The 16060-nt window shown below is 44.6% G+C and overlaps 1 protein-coding gene across 1 annotated transcript; it reads right to left on the bottom strand.

Annotated features, from left to right (window-relative positions):
* Nucleotides 1–326: 326 nt before the first annotated feature.
* On the bottom strand, nucleotides 327–6381 carry IFT22 (intraflagellar transport 22). The gene is made up of 5 exons (XM_004688265.2): nucleotides 6242–6381; nucleotides 3710–3786; nucleotides 3504–3593; nucleotides 3031–3233; nucleotides 327–1957 (listed from the first exon to the last, which is right to left on the bottom strand). The coding sequence occupies exons 1-5, from the start codon at nucleotides 6278–6280 to the stop codon at nucleotides 1809–1811; spliced, it is 558 nt and encodes a 185-aa protein (XP_004688322.1). The 5' UTR covers nucleotides 6281–6381; the 3' UTR covers nucleotides 327–1808.
* Between the last annotated feature and the right edge of the window lie 9679 nt (nucleotides 6382–16060).

Raw genomic sequence — 16060 nt, forward strand, 5'->3', positions numbered from 1 at the left:
ACAGTTAATTCTATCATTCATGCCATGGACACTGGATTAAGATGTAAGGCACCATTCCTCCTGGCATTAATTCAGCCTTAGGGGGCCTCCATGGTGGTGCAGTGGGTTAGGCCACAGCACTGTGAGGCTACTTGCAGCCTCTGCAGCAAGATTTAGATCTCTGGGCAGGGAGGTGACCCACATGATGCTGCAGACCTCTCCTGTCTTGCCCGTTGCCCCCCTCAGCAGTGTATTTCAATAGATCTGCCTGTTCTGCTCCCCACTCTGTCTCTGCTCTGGTGAATCCTCTCACCCCCCTCACCTCTGGCCTGAACCTCAGCTTTTGTATGCATAAATAAATGTCTTTAAAAAAAAAATAAAGGCTTAAGTTCCCCAGAGCCTCTAATCACAGTGTCATCTACCATCAATACATAACCTTGTTTTATGTATACTTCTGTCTAAAGACACCTATTTAAATATGTGTTGTTGATCCACTGACATTGAATTCACAGCCAACAGTACGTAACTCACGCTGGAATGAGGCTTATCTCACCCATGTATTTTCTCCATATGGCACATCATAGCCTTTTTGCTCGTAGGGTGACTAGATGACCCTTGAGCACTATTATCTGGGGGCCATTTGGGAAGGCAATCAGGAGAATGTGATCTGTTGACCAGAGCTAGACTCAGCAAGTGGAGAATTCTCACTCTTCCTACTTAGAATATCTGTTTCATTTGCTCTCTGTGTGTCCACAAACTGTCCCAGGGATACAGCCTTGGGAAAATGTGCTGTGATGGATAGTTTTGTTGAGACCTTTTGAATTATATATATTTAGACAGAACTAAGGCTTATATAAAAGTTTTGAGATTTGGTGGTGGGGTTAGGGGTTGAGAGGTTATGAAAAACTACTGCCTCATGGTCACCCAAGGCAATCTTTATAAATATAAAGTTCCCTTGCTCATTAAAACTGCTATCCAGCATTCTAGAGTGTTCTGCAGTTTTCTTCAATTTCTCCCTGGCCTTTGCACCCTGATTTCAATGGATAGGGACTGGTTTCAGATTATATCCAGGAAGCTGGGAAGTTTCCAAGGAGGTTTTGACCCAACAAAAACACTAAAACAAAGCACAAAAATGGGGGATGTATCTGGTATCTGGCTGGAACAAGACAGCCTCAGCTGGGGACGTGAGTAGCCATGATTCAGATTTTGTGCCACTCTGTATAACTGGAAGTTCTGTGATTATGATTTGGAGGTTACAAATTTCAGCAAATATGTGAATGTACAGATAGAATCCATGTATGAGGGTCAATTGTAACTTGGCATCACAACGTACAGTGTGATGTACGTTACCCTTACTTGAAAGAATAGAATGGGGGCTCTGTGAGGGTAAGGGATTTTCCGTTTTGTTCATGCTGTTTGGGGTGAGAAGCTGGAATAGTGCTGCACACAGTGGATGCTCAGCAAGCTGGTATTTGTTGAGTGGATTAAGGAATGAAAAACACTCAAACCAATCATCACAGATGAAGCTGCTTTTGTATCGCTGGACTGTGACAGCTATAATTCCACAATTATTACAATGAGATGTATGAAGGGGGAAGAAACCTTCAATTTCCAGCACTTGGGAGAGGTCTGGAACAAGGGTATCAGAATTCAACAACAGAATCTTGTCTATTGAACAAAGGACAGAGAATAAATGGTGTGAGTCAACTCCCTGCCTACTGGTACCTTCTGGCAGGAGATCCTCAGGTTCACGGTGAGAAGAGAACATCAGTAGCTGGGTAAGGTTTGAGATCGGCTCCGGGAAAGAGGCTGAGTTCAGATAAAGGTGGTTAGGTGATAATTGACATCTCCTCCCGGTCTCTGCTCTCGGATATCGAGTTGATTATGCTTTTTAAATACTTGATGAATTCCATCCGAATCTCTTCAGGATCATCTTCAAGATTTGAGTGCACCAGCTTCAGCCTATTCAAAGGTGGTGCTTAAAAAACAAAGTAAATCAGACTTAAATGATGAATAAGGGTCATTGCTAGCCTCAAACTTAAAGATGCCAATTTGTTAAAACTTTCTAAATCCCTCAAATAAAGGTGTGTGTGTTTGACAGAATGTAAGAGGATGGTTTCGCCATACCGTCACCTGGCAATAGGATAGCGATCCGGCAAGCTATTTCCGGGTCCTCTTTGTTCTCATGCCAGAAAGGAAAAGAATTCTGAATACTGTGAGTTGTTTCCCATGACCACATTGTGATGGTGTGTGTCACATGCAAATTGGAGGTTTTGTCTTGTGCCTGATAATACTGCTAGTGGCTGAAACCAGGCATCTTCCCTGTAGCATGTGCCCTTTTTTTTTTTTTTTTTAAAGATTTATTTATTTATTTATTCATACAGACCAGAGATGCGGAGGGTGAGAGAATTCACCAGGGACAGGGTGGGGAGCAGAACAGGCAGACTGACGAAGTGCACTGCTGAGGGGAATAATGGCCCAGACAGGAGCGGTTCTACTGTGCCATGTGGATCTCCTCCAGGGCAGGCGGGGATCGAACTCATGCGGAAGTGGCTTAAGCTTCTTAGTGTAGTGCGTTAACCCGCTGCGCCACCAGGGAGGGCCACGTCTGCCTATTTTTAGAGAATCTATATTCTTGCCTAGATGGCCTGGCAATTTTGATTTGCATGATGAGAAAAACAAATGCCTAGGACACAATAGGTGCTTAATACACCTGTTCAAAAGCTGTTCAAAGCTGCTGATTTCTAGACACAGAGAAATGTACAAATAATGAAAACAGGTGCCTCCCTGGTGGCGCAAGGGGTTAAGCACGCTATCCATGGCCACTGCAGCACGAGTTCCATTCCCAGCCAGGGAGCTGATCCACCCACTGCTCCCCTCAGCAGTGTATTTCAGTCAATTATCTTTTGTGCTCCCCACTCTGTCTCTGGTGAATCTTCTCACCTGCACCTTTGGTCTGTACCCCAGTTCTTGTATGCATAAATAAATATGTCTTTAAAAAAATACTGAAAACATTTAAGACAAAAGCAGAAAGAATTCTAGCTTCCTTACACAAAGACAGGTTTCCTTTATCACTTCCTGAGCCCGGTTTGTGATGTGCAACTAATAGGCACTGGGTGTCCTGTAAGAACTGCTGCTGGACAAAGCAGGAATACCACATCTCTATTTCCTTCAGGTGACTCGGGAGGTCGGCGTTGAAGACGATCACCACTCCGTGGGAGTCTTTCATCAGGGCTGGCCAGCAAGACTCGAACCTACAGGGTAGAAAAGGATTCAGGGTGAATATTCAGTGGTTCTAGTTTCTAATGGTGGACTTTAAATATCCTAGTATTCATGAACGGATGGGTGACTTCTCATTTTATCCTGACCCGGTCATTAGGACTTGATAAGCAACATGTGCTACCAAATAATGCGCAGGTTTTGATGAATGCTAGGAGCCATGCTCGGCATAAGTTCCAGGTGCCTGGCAGGCAGCTGAGTTTTGAATCACTTGAGGAAACAAACCTTTCTTAAAGGGAACGTACTTTTGATGGCCACCGCAATCCCATAGTTCAAATTCACACCCTGTGCCTTTGTTGTTGCTGGTAACATGTGGATTCTCAAATTCCAGGATCCTAAAAATAAAACAAAGAGCAGCACTTCTACTCAGGAAACATACTTTGGATGTGCCACCAAAGTAGGGGGTGGGTGATGGAGAGGGACTCTCTGGGACAGAGTTGTCAGAGCTTACCTCACTCCTTGGGTGGGGTTATATTCTGTGATGTCAGAAGATTCTGTCAGGAAGTTGGCCAAGACAGTTTTACCACTCTGTGGATAGGAAAATGATAAAAGGTATTTGCTGAAGGGTAGAAAAGTAAACCATCAATGAGCCCAGCCATGGCTAGCTTAGACTACGCCGCGGCCTCTCCAGAATGCCAGGGCAGAGGGCTACATCTGGCTGGCTGGATGGACCTAGCTGTACTGTGATGGGACCTGTCCCATGGAACAGGGGTTCCAGTACTGGCTCTACTGCTGGGGGGCTTTACCCACAGTGATGACCCCCATTGGCTCTCAGTTAACCTGAAAACAAGGGGAAACAGTGGTTAGTTTGCATCTCTATCCTCATTTGCTTCTTTCCTGTCTTCACAGAAATGAAGCCACTTAGGCTTCCCAGAAAGGGGAAGGCAGTTCAAAGTCACACAGAAGTTCAAAGTCAGAGCTGGGCCTCTGGTCTAGGAACTCCCGGTTAACTGTACCACGCTCACATAGCATTGTTTTGCTTCTTAGACAGGAGAAAATGCATTCATATAAAACAAAGTTAGGAAAAGACCACTTCTGATTTTCCCCCATACATCCATCTGTCTGTCCATCCCATTCCCTCCCCAAGGTAACAACTATGATCTGTTTTTCAGATATTTACATCATTCATTTCATTTAACAAATATTGTATATGCCTGACTATAAAGCAAGTTTTTCCTTCTTCCAAATTATTCCTCAGAAGAACAGGACTCTCTTGCATTTGAGTCCTTATAAAAATCAAAGCATGCCTCACTCTATTTGAAATCACTGCTCGATTGGAAAGACCTGAATCAATGCCAGGCTCCGAGTCTTGGGACCTAACTCACAGTGGTCAACTGACACAATCAGAAGAAAAAAGAAGGGGGGTGGGTGCTTAACCTGTGGATGTGGCCTCACAGATGAATATCCTTAAAAACAGCACAGCTAGTGATTATGCTTATGAAGACTGAGTATTTATGTGTAGGATAAATGAATAAAGTAAAGTGCCCTGAGGTTACAGGGACAGTTCCTGGAGCTGGGATATAGTTCCAGACAGGGCCATACTCATATTCAAAAAGTGCTGCATTTAAATCACTTAAGATGATGAACTCTGAGCTCTGACAGGGGTCACAGTGGTTCTACTCACAAAGACAACTCAGGCTCAAAGTTACAGATGAGGAGGGTGAATAAAAAGTGGCAAGAAATGCAAGAATGGAATAAAAACAGCATTTCTAATTACTCTGTACCTGAATGCACCTTTAAATGTACATCAATACATAAGCTGCAAACAGCTTCATAGAGCTGAGACATAACCCTCTATGCCACCAGGGAGGCCCAAACATGTTACCAACCTTCTCAACTCTTCTCATCCCATCTTATGAGTACCATCTTTTTTTTTATGTTCCAGAAACTGTGCGCCTGCACAGCCTCTCGTACTTCATTACAATTGAAGTTCTTGTGTGCCTGTCTGCACTGTTCTGTTGAGTTGTTTCTCTTTACTGATCCTTAAACTTTCCTTGTGTGTTCTACCTATCATTTCTTTTCTTTGTATTTTGCCTTTAGCTCTTCAGGTTTTCACTCCCTGTCATTTCTTTTGAAGTCTTCTGTAATTTTGTGTTGTGCTTATGAAGAGCTCCATATCTCAAGATCCAAAATGCATGTTTCCACAAATTCCTCCACTACAGTGATTCTCAATGTCAGGTCTCTGGGAGAACAGCATCAGTGGAATGTGAAATCACAGGTCTTTTCAGTACCTACTGGGACAAACTCTGGGAGCTGAACCAAGGAATGTATGTTTTGTTTTTTTTTTTTAAGATTTACTTATTTATGCTAACAGAACTGGGGTACAGGTCAGAGGTGTGGTGGGTGAGAGGATTCACCAGAGACAAGAGTGGGGAGCAGAACAGGCAGATCGACCAAGTACACTACTGAGGGGAGCAGCAGGCGGGTCAGGAGAGGTCTGCCGGGCCTTATGGATCACCTAGGGGTAGGTATCCAACACATGCTGAAGTGACTTTAGCTTTTTAGCTTTAAGTGACTTCATGTGACTTTAGCTTTAACCCGCTGGGCCAGCAGGGAGGGCCCCCGGTGAAGTTTATTTTTATGCATGGTGTGAAGTACACAATGATTTGATTCTCACTGCCGCCACCTCCCACCTATTAATAGCCAATTATCCCAAGACCACATAATATTTCTAGTTTTCCTCCTGGTTTTCTTGTCCCACAGACATATTCCTTGCAACCACGGATGCAAAGGAAGAGACGTGAGATCTAGGTTCTGGTTCCATAATGTTCCTCACTACCTTGGGTTTGCGTTTCAGTAAAACCTGTCAAAGTCTGGAAGCATCGAAATGACAGTGCGGCCAGGGGCGTACTGCAGGTGGGCGCGGTGCCGTGGGGTTCTTGCTTCTCGCGGGGCTCCCCCACAAGGCATAGCCCATGGTGCTCTCCGCACTCTCCTGGGCCGGGTTCACCTACCCCGCCGCCGCGCTCCGCCCTGGCCTCACCTCGCAGGGCCCCACGAAAAGGATCTTGGCCTTCAGCATCGCCGACAGTCTCCCGATGGCCCAGAGAGCCCACGATAGCACGGCTCCAGGTCGCAGTCTTCTAGGCCGCGCGGAAGCAGCGGCGCAGATCGGGTACCTTTGTTTCCATGGAGACGCTGGGGAGCGCAGAGGCCGACGGGAGTGGGCGGGCCGGGGTTGCTCGGAAGGTTCGTGGACCGACGCCGAGCTCACTGCAGGCCCGCTGGGGTTTGGGGCTTGGGGCTTGTGGTGGGCGTGCGAGGCGCAGGGAGAGCGCTGGAGGGAGGGAGAAGACCCAGGACCCAGACTCCCTTCTGAGCCCGGGGACCTGCAAACTGGGGCCGCTCTCAAGTAGAGATGCGAGAAATGAGGCTCCGGAGGGAGCGCCGTGTGTGTGTGTGTGTGTGGGGGGGGGGGAGCCCCCTCTATTTTTCACTGTTACTCAGAAAGATCAAACTTGCCACGTAGCTGGTGAGCAGGAGTTGGAACCAGACGTTTGACGTCTTGTCACTCTGCTGTGTGTCCACGGCGCGAAAGGGTTTATCAGATCCCTCCCTGCCATTTTGGAAAAGATAGGGGGTGGGGGAGGGCGAAATGAAGATTCTGGTCTCTATAAAGGGATTCACCACTGCCGGTCTTTCGGCTGATCTGGGAGAAACAGGATAATGCCTTGGCGCGCTTGGTTCAGTGTAGTGCAGGTGTCTGGAAGCGTTGCTGATAAGTTGAGTCATTAGGTCAGCCTGAAATTACAGAACCGGCCCAGAATTTTGGATGAGACCATGGAATGAAGTGTCTATGCGCCCACTGTGCTAGTATACTCTGCCCCCGCCCCCCAAGCTCTGGCATGACAAGTAAAATAAACCCAATACCAAATCTTACATAGTCTTTGTATTACAAAATCTACTACGGGAACTAAGGAAGAGACCACCTCAATTTCAAGCCATCATGAACAGACTGGTCCGTAAATAGCTTTTGAATCCCCACTTAAAACACAACAGTCTTCTAGATGTGGGAATGTACCTGTATCTGTTGAAGGGGAGTACATAGATATTAAGTAAACAAGGAAATAAAAGCATGCTGTCAAGGAGAGGTAACTTTAACCAGTGGTTAAAGATAGGTCACCTAGGAGTTAGAGTATGGAGGAGCAGATTTAGGATGGAGCGGTCTAGGCAAGCCTTCTGTGCAAGGTGACATTGAAGCAGAGCTGTGAGTGAATAAGAACTCAAAAAAACCATATGAAAGACCTGGGGGAAGAATGTTCCAGCTGACCTGCAAGCGCAAAGAGGCTGAGGTGGTAATAAACTTGACATGTTCCAAGCAGCCCTGAGGGCCCCCACATCCCTGCAGGAAGACTTTGAGGGAGACCCTAGTAGGGGGTGCCCTTGGAGAGATTTGGCTGTAGGAGTCCTTCAAGCTGGTTCCTGTGTCCTTTTGAAATCCTGTCTATCCTTCTGTGAGCTCTTCCTTGCTTTTTGGCCCATGACATGCTCCCAGATGGTTATTTTTATTAGTAATGCTTCGTAACCATCAAATATTACACACATTCTTTTGTCTCTATTAAAAATCGAAAGTTTCAAAAGTTCTACAAACCTCAAAAAGTTGTTCCTTCTCACACCTGGAAAAATTGGAAGTTTTGCCTTCCCTCACTTTTTGGCATGAGATATTTATGTTGATCTATGGCTGGACTTTGGGAGAACCAGTGCCAGGTACTTGGGGAGCGGCTGGGTTCAGAAATGGATCTGCACATCCATCCCCGGGGAGCTCTTCTGGCTGGAGAGGCCCACCTGTGTGGTGCTGTGCGCTATGTCAAGTGCTTTCCTGTATTGAGTCTCAAGATTCAGTTTAGAGATACTACTAAAAGGTAGATGATGAGTTGTTTTCCTACAGTGATCTCATGGAGTGGGCAGTGCCTGAAGCTTTACAACAACTCCAGTTCTCCTTTCTGTGTAAAAAAAAAGCCAAGTCCCCGCTGTGGACAGCTGTTGCGTCCAGAGCCTAGAGGCTTCTTCACCCCCGTGCGCTGTGTCCTCTTTGAAGGGTTTCATCTATGTTTGGGTCCACTGGACCGAGCCCAAAGCCTGCTGAGCACACTAGGTAGGTGTTCAGTAAATATCCCTGTGTCCTCCCTTCTCCCAGTACACATGGAAGTGCACACACAGGCACGTGCACGCACATACATATTCATTTACCCTATAAATATTTAAGTTAATGAATGTTCCCTTAGACCTTCCAGGGGACTTCAGTTTTTGTTTCCAGGTAAGAGAAATAAAATATGTGACCTGCTTAATGTTTCTTGGATACATGCACTCTATAAATTTGGGATTATTATTGTAGATTATTGAAATACTTTGGTTTATGACTTTCGTTTTAATTAGAAGAGGTTGACTTCAGACAACTTAATTCCCGGTCTTTGGTTCTAACGGGAGCAGTCTGACATTGGCAGGGGCCAGGACTGGATGACCTAAGAGCAATATTTCTCCTGATTTTGTGACTTGCTGCAATAAAATCTCTCACTTAAAAAATCTTAAAGAAATATGTTTGACATATTTCAAATCCTTTCTATAAATTGTTGAAAAGATTTAATAAAACCGCCCATCATAAAATCTTTAATTTGAGTTGACCCTTGATGGTCTCAATTCTTACACATGCAGTTTTTATTACTAAAGAATAAATTGTGGATTTCCTGTTATTCAGGAAAATAAAAATGCCCTTCAATCACCTCTTCACACAGCAGAGATTTTAATCTATTCAGTTTGACTCTCATAGATAGGAATGATCACCAAATGATCTATAACCTGGAAATATTTTGTTCTCTGTTAATACAGACATCTCTTATTATCTTTTTAATAAAGGACTAGCCAGAAATGAGGTTCAGCAAGTTTGGTTTAGGGCACAGTCAATAAAATAAAAATGATTTTTTATCAATTCCCCTTAGAAAGCCTGAGCTATGCTCTCAATATGAAAAATATTTCCCAGCAGATTGAAGATAAAACTTTTGGCAAAGACAAAACAGGGATGTGGCTTACCCAGGACATTTTGTCTTCATCTGGCCTGGGGGAGGCAGTTATGCAGGGGAAAGAGTAAGACAAAATTTGAAATTAGTTGCATGATCTTAAGATTATTTAAATTCTTGGGTTCAAAACGGTCTCCATGATTCTCACTTCTTGGCATTCCTGCTCTTGTGTACCCTTCCGACAGGGTACTGAGCTATAAAACTGGCTGGCTCTTGAGGATAATTCTGAACCTGGATCATAAAAAGACATGGTAGCTTCTGCCTTTCATGCTCTTCCATCAGCGATTCCAGGGCATGCCAGTTGCCAAATCACAAGGATACAAGCATCTGTGTAGAGAGCGCTACATGATCAGAAACTGAGTTCTCCTGACTGTCAACTGGAATCAATCCTTAGCCATGTGGGAGCCATCTTGTAAGTAAGTTCTTCATCTTCAATCAAGCCTTTGAATGATTACAATCTTGTGAGCTAGGACTGCACAACTAAGCTGTCCCCAAATTCTTGACCCATAGAACTGTATGAGATGAAACATGTTTATTGTTGCTTTAAGTTGCTGTTTGGGGGAATTTACTAGGTAGTAATAGATAACTAACACAGAGCCTTAGTTTCCGGTTAACTGAAATGGAGCTTCTAAAACACTCCAAATGTTGTTAGGAGAATTGAAGGAGATGAAACATACAAGCAATTCAGTCCAACTCCTGGCATGGTAGGTGGTTGATGTGGTAACTATGGTTACTGGTAGACCTCTGAAGCCTTTATAATACATTTGTGATGCTTTTGAGTCACTTCACAGCCCAAATCAGGAGTTTTGCCACTAAAATGACTGCACCTTTTGAACACTAAAACTTTATGGTTTTTCTTTGCCTTAGTTTTTGAGGAGGGACATTTATATGTTTAATCTATCAGAAATAAATTAATTCCTCTGACTAACATATGATGTAGTCCTGCTGAAGTTTCTTTATATATCACTACTTCACTCATAGCTGAAGTTAGCTAATTTCCTGCTTTTTCAACTTAGCTTGCTCCAAATGCTGTATAAAACATTTGCTTACAATGAATATTATGTTCATTGTATTTGCTACTGTCCATTGATTGAATGGGCAACTTCAAATTCCAGCTGCAGTCAGTACCTTAGGAAGCTTTCATTTCCACACCTTCCACACTGTGTTTTTGTTCAAGAACTAGTTGGATCATGCGGGTGGCACACTGGTGGCTTTGCCTCGGAACTGCTGCGACTTGGTGGAGTGGCAACTTGTATGCTTTCATAGAAATGTTACAGGGCCTGCTTACATAGGTGGAGGTGGGAGTTCCAAGTGGCCCCTTCGTGCTCTGTCTACCACTTTCCTCACCTTCTCCAGAAAGAAACCATTGTTTTAATTTCTCATGTATTCTTGCACTATTTGTGCCTATAAGCAAATATTCTATATGGTCTTTTTCTCCTTTTATTGTATAGAACATATACGCTATATAATCTGTTCAACATCCTCCTCTTCTTCCTTTAGCAGTTGCCACAGGGGAGTGTTCATCTCCTCTATGCCCTCTGCATTGTGTGGTGTGTGTGGGAAATGTGCCACTTTAATTACCCAGATCCATTTTATGTAGATTGGTGCACATTTTGGTGCTTTCCAGCCTGATACTATTGTAAGCCATGCTGCAGTGAATGACATTAGAGACACCTCGTTTCTGACCGGTGCTGGTTTATATGTAGGATAAATTCCCAGAAGTGGGATTGCTGGGTCAAAGGCTAAATGCACTTTCACTGTCAATAAATAGTGTGTGAACCTGCCCTCTCTTGTTGCACCAGCAACACCACACTGCTAAAGAGAAGGGAGTTGTGGAGGACGCTACACAATGCAGGATGCTGCTGAAGAGCAAGCTGGCCCTTTTATCAATAGAATGATCATACAGTATCAGTTGTATGGGGAAGTAGGAAAAAGGAAAAGGGGAAGAGTGGAATTGTCAGCTATAGTGGTAGGGAAGGGAGTCTGCTCTCCAGGTGCTTCTCACCTGCTTGATGGCTCAGTATTACAATTCAGATCAAGCCCTAGCTCCTCCTCTGTCAGGCTTTCAGTCTTAACAATGAGGTGTTCCACTGGTCATCTTCTTGGGTCCCTTGTCATACATCAGTCCACTGCAGCCCTGGGAGTTTCCAGTCATACATTGTGATGCATAATTAGCCTTCCCAGAGTGATCAAGTTTTCTGCTCTTGATTGATTTGAAAGGCAACTTGTAGTGTTGGGCTGTTATGACAGGGCAGTTCTGACTTTGCTTTAGGAATACAGAACTGGAGGTAACAAAGGGGGGGCCAAATAGGCTGCTTAGGATGAGCAGACTCACACTCTCCCTAGGTTGTGCCATTTTACCTTACACCATGTGTGATAGCTCCTATTTCCCTACAGTGAACAGAGTGTATTATAAAGTTAACTTGCAGAGTTCCCAAGCTAATGATGCCTGTGTCTTGGGATTTCCAGCGGAAATATTTGTGAACTCCTATGAGGTGTTTCTTGTTTTACTCATCAACTGGCATTTTGTTTGCAGTCTGCCCAGTGGGTATAGGCATTCAGAAGCTAGTGGGCGACCACTTGACCTCAACAGAAAAGTGGTCTGGGAGGGGAGGAATAAACTTGACCATGGAAGGGGGATGAACTAAATGTCCTATACAATTCTTTTCATCCTGATTATCCACTTTGATAATAAATCTCATTTCAGTTTCTTCTTCCCTCCCAATAACACTTACACAGTGGGGTCATGTTCTCAATCATTTGGTAACTGCTTTTCACCAAAGTCAAACTTTGATATCTAACTACAAGTCAACATTTCATGAACTTGTGCTTGTGAACTTAATGTGTAAGTTTCCTTTTCCCTGTGTGACAGCCATGTAGAAGGAAGGCATGCTTGGGTGTGGAGCAGAGCTGAATGGCTTTGGCAGCAACTCTGGGAGACATGTTTTGGGAAATAATTCCTTTCTCACACAGAGCAGCCCAGCAACACGAGCAGATTGGCCTAATCTCATCTGAAGTCCCTTCAGAATCAACCCATATACAAACAGCATATTTCCTACATCACTTCTCTTCAAAGCACTTTACCACCATAATCTAATCAATGTTCAAGGCAGATTCTGGAAGGGAAGATGATTTTCCTCCTGCTCTGGTGCCTGCAGGTCAGCGCTGCATGAGGCAGTGTGATAAGGAGTAGAGGCAGGTTTCCTGTGGCCACCTCTGGGAGAGCCCTGCTTTGTTGTGGCACCTGCCTTCTCTCTGAATTGCCTAGTGGAAGTAGGGGGCTGGTGGCCATGGTCCCTGGTCTATGAATTAAAGGCCTTTACCATAGCCACCGGGAACTCAGGCTTTCTGAACTTTGTCTAAATACTAGCAATGTGACTTTGAGTAAGTGTTAAGTCATATTTGGTTTCTGTAAAGTAGGAAGGGTCATCTGTATGCCATGGAATTATCGGAAGATAAGGTAATATACGTGAAGAAGTTTGACACATAGCAGCCAGACATTACTTCATCCATGCGAAAGAAACAACCAGTGAATCAAATTGCTTTTAAATCAGTCAATCACCACCCCAAACAAACAAGCAAACATCATCGTCGTCACAGTCAACAAGAAAATGGTCTGATCCAGTCAGCTAGATGCCATCAGGGAAACAATACCAGTCAGACTGGAGCGATGCCAACCCTGACTGAGGTAGTGAGTCACTCAAGGCAGAAGTGGGCTGCAAGGAGCTTAGGCTCTGCAGATGGAAAGTCGCCTTGTAGCTCAGTTTTCTTGACTGTAAAATGGGCATAATACCGACACTGTTGTGCAGGACTGTTGTGAGGACAAAATGTGCTCACTCATCTAAGGATCTCGATTCAATTCCCAACACCTGGGAAAGGGCTCCATCAATGCCAGAACTTTTTAAGATTTATTTATTTATTCACACAAGAACTGGGGTATAGGCCAAAGGTGTGGGGGCTCAGGGGATTCACTAGAGACAGAGTGAGGAGCAGAACAGTCAGGGCTACTGAAACACACTGCTGAGGGGAGCAGCGGACGGGACGGGAGAGGTCTGCTGTGCCATGTGGGTCAGCTCCCTGGCCAGGGATTGAGCTCAGGCTTGCAGTGGCTGTGGATAGCATCATAGTGCTATGCTTTAACCCATTGCACCACCAGGAAAAGCTTAATATCAGATTTTATAATTGTAAATCTGTCCCAACTCCAGCTAGCACGGTTTCATAGCATTGGTCTTTCTCCACAGACATGAAGAACACTTAAGAACACTGCACATTAGAACCAGGGGACAGCCCCAGCTAGCACGGTTTCATAGCATTGGTCTTTCTCCACAGACATGAAGAACACTTAAGAACACTGCACATTAGAACCAGGGGACAGCCCCCAAAGGCTTGATTAGGCATTTAGTGTGATCAAATGTCAACCAACTAGCAAGATGCCTGCCTTGTAAGGAGCAAAGTTGCTGCTGTATGGATGGCCAGAAACAATGGTCCTCATGAGTTTTCGGGCCGTGGCACAGTTGTGGCGCAAGGGCTGGGCTTGACAGAGCAAGTCATAGATCAGAGGTGCCCTATCTTATACAGATGGCAGGAGACATGAGGTCCCCCCAAAAGTAAGCACTGAGGATCAATGTCTGTCATCAGCCAGGTGTAAGAAAAGGCTGGAGAGGTTTGGCAAATTCTTAATTGAAAAGAGAGATTTTCAACAAAACGGAAAGGGATCAATCAAATGTTTTTGACAAATACCATGCAAAGAATTTAATTAGAATCTAAGAGGCAGGCATACAAGCACTAAAAGGTACAGTTTGGCCTAAGGACTTGAGGTGACTCTGTCATTCCCCTGGGATGGGGTGTGAAGCCGAGGAGATGCTGGGAAGCAAGAGACAGTGCACTTAAGTCACTGAGTTGGAGTGAGTGGGGAAGGCGGGGAGAACACCAGCTGTTTCAGTGGTGATGCAACCAGCTAGCCTTTGCTGTGTCCTTACTTGGCGCCACATCCCACTTTAAGCACTTCATTAAAGTTCTCAGCAGCCTAATAGGTTGGTAAGTTCTCAGCAGCCTAATAGGTTGGTACTGTTATTATATTTCTTTCTGTTTTTTGAAAAGAGTTATTTTTACTTATTTATGCATACAAGACCTGGGGTGTAGGTCAGAGGTGTGGGAGGTGGTGAGAGAACTCACTAGAGACAGAGTGGGGAGCAGAACATGCAGACTGGCTGAAATACCCTGCTGAGGGGAGCAGTGGGCGGGTCAGGAGAGGTCTGCTGTGCCATGTGGGTCAGCTCCCTGGCCAGGGATCGGACTCAGGCTGTAGTGACTGCTGATTGCTTCATAGAGCTGAGCCTTAACCCCTGTGCCACCAGGGAGGCCCTTTATTTTTATTTTGTAGAAGGTAGCACCGAGGTTATCCAAGGTTTGAATGAAGGCGGTGTGATGTCAGCCCCAACTCTGTTCTCCTTCACCCTTTTCTCCCCTTTTCTTCTGACCCCCTTCTTAGCCATTCATATGGATAAATGAAAATATAAGGCTATCATTTGCTCCAACAGTTATCAAACAGTCTCAATCTCTTATATATCATCAGCACTTTGTTCAGAGTATTTTCAATCAAATCCCAGATAGCACATCATTTCACCAGTACATACATGTGTTTAACAGACATGGAATTTTTCAAAAAGCATAATCACCATGTACTTATCACACCTAATAAAACCAATGATGATTTTTCTTTTTTTGTGGAGGTATCTTTTTATAAAAGATTTATTTGTTTATGCATGAAAGAACTGGGGTACAGGCCAGAAGTGTGAGGGGTGAGAGGATTCACCAGAGACAGAGTGGGGAGCAGAACAGGCAGTTTGATGAAAGTACACTGCTGAGGGGAACAACAGGCAGTTCAGGAGAGGTCTGCCACGCCATGTGGGCCAGTGCTATGCTGCTGTGGCTATGGACCGGACTGCTTCATAGTGCTGTGCTTTAACCCATTGCACCACCTGGGAGGGACCCCAATGATGATTTTTTTAAAGATTTATTTACTTGTGCTTACAGAACTGGGGTATATGCCAGAATTTCAGTGGGTGAGAGGATTCACCAGAGACAGAGTGGGAGCAGAACCGGCAGATTGACAAAGTACACTGCTGAGGGGAGCTGTGGGCAGGTCAGAAGAGGTCTGCCATACCATGTGGGTCAGCTCCGGGTACGCCAGGGATCGAACTTATGCTGCAGTGGCTTCTGAGAGCTTCATAATGCGGTGCTTTAATCTGTTGCACCACCAGGAAGAGCCCATGATGATTCTTTAACATCATCATTATTCAACTTTGCCTGATTGTCTTAATGATATTTTTACAATGAGTTTGTTGAAATAAGGACTGAAACAGGCCACCCAATGTAGTTAGCTGCTATCTTTCAAGTTTTTCAAAGACATTTAAAAGTTATGAAGTGAATACAGAGAGTTCCCATGTACTCTTCATCAACTTTTCCTGATGGTCATATTTTACACAGCCATGGAACATGCATTAAAACTAAGAAATTAACATTACACGATTCTTGGCATGCTGTTAGCATGTTGTTGGCACACAATCATCATGTTCTAAGCATGTAAGGGACTCATCAGGCACATGTTTCTCATCATGTCTGGATGTGTCGTTGACTGATGTGGTGCATGGGTCTCTCATTCAGGCCATGTCAGACACAGTTCTCGGCATGCTCCCAAGAACCAGATGGATTAGCATGCTCTTGCTGTCACCCAATTAGCATGTCCTTAACATGTCAGTGACATGTATTTAGCATGATCTTAATAG

This window comes from Condylura cristata, unplaced genomic scaffold (genome assembly GCF_000260355.1).
Source record: "Condylura cristata isolate star-nosed mole 26May11 unplaced genomic scaffold, ConCri1.0 scaffold00024, whole genome shotgun sequence".
NCBI classification, from domain to species: Eukaryota; Metazoa; Chordata; class Mammalia; order Eulipotyphla; family Talpidae; genus Condylura; species Condylura cristata.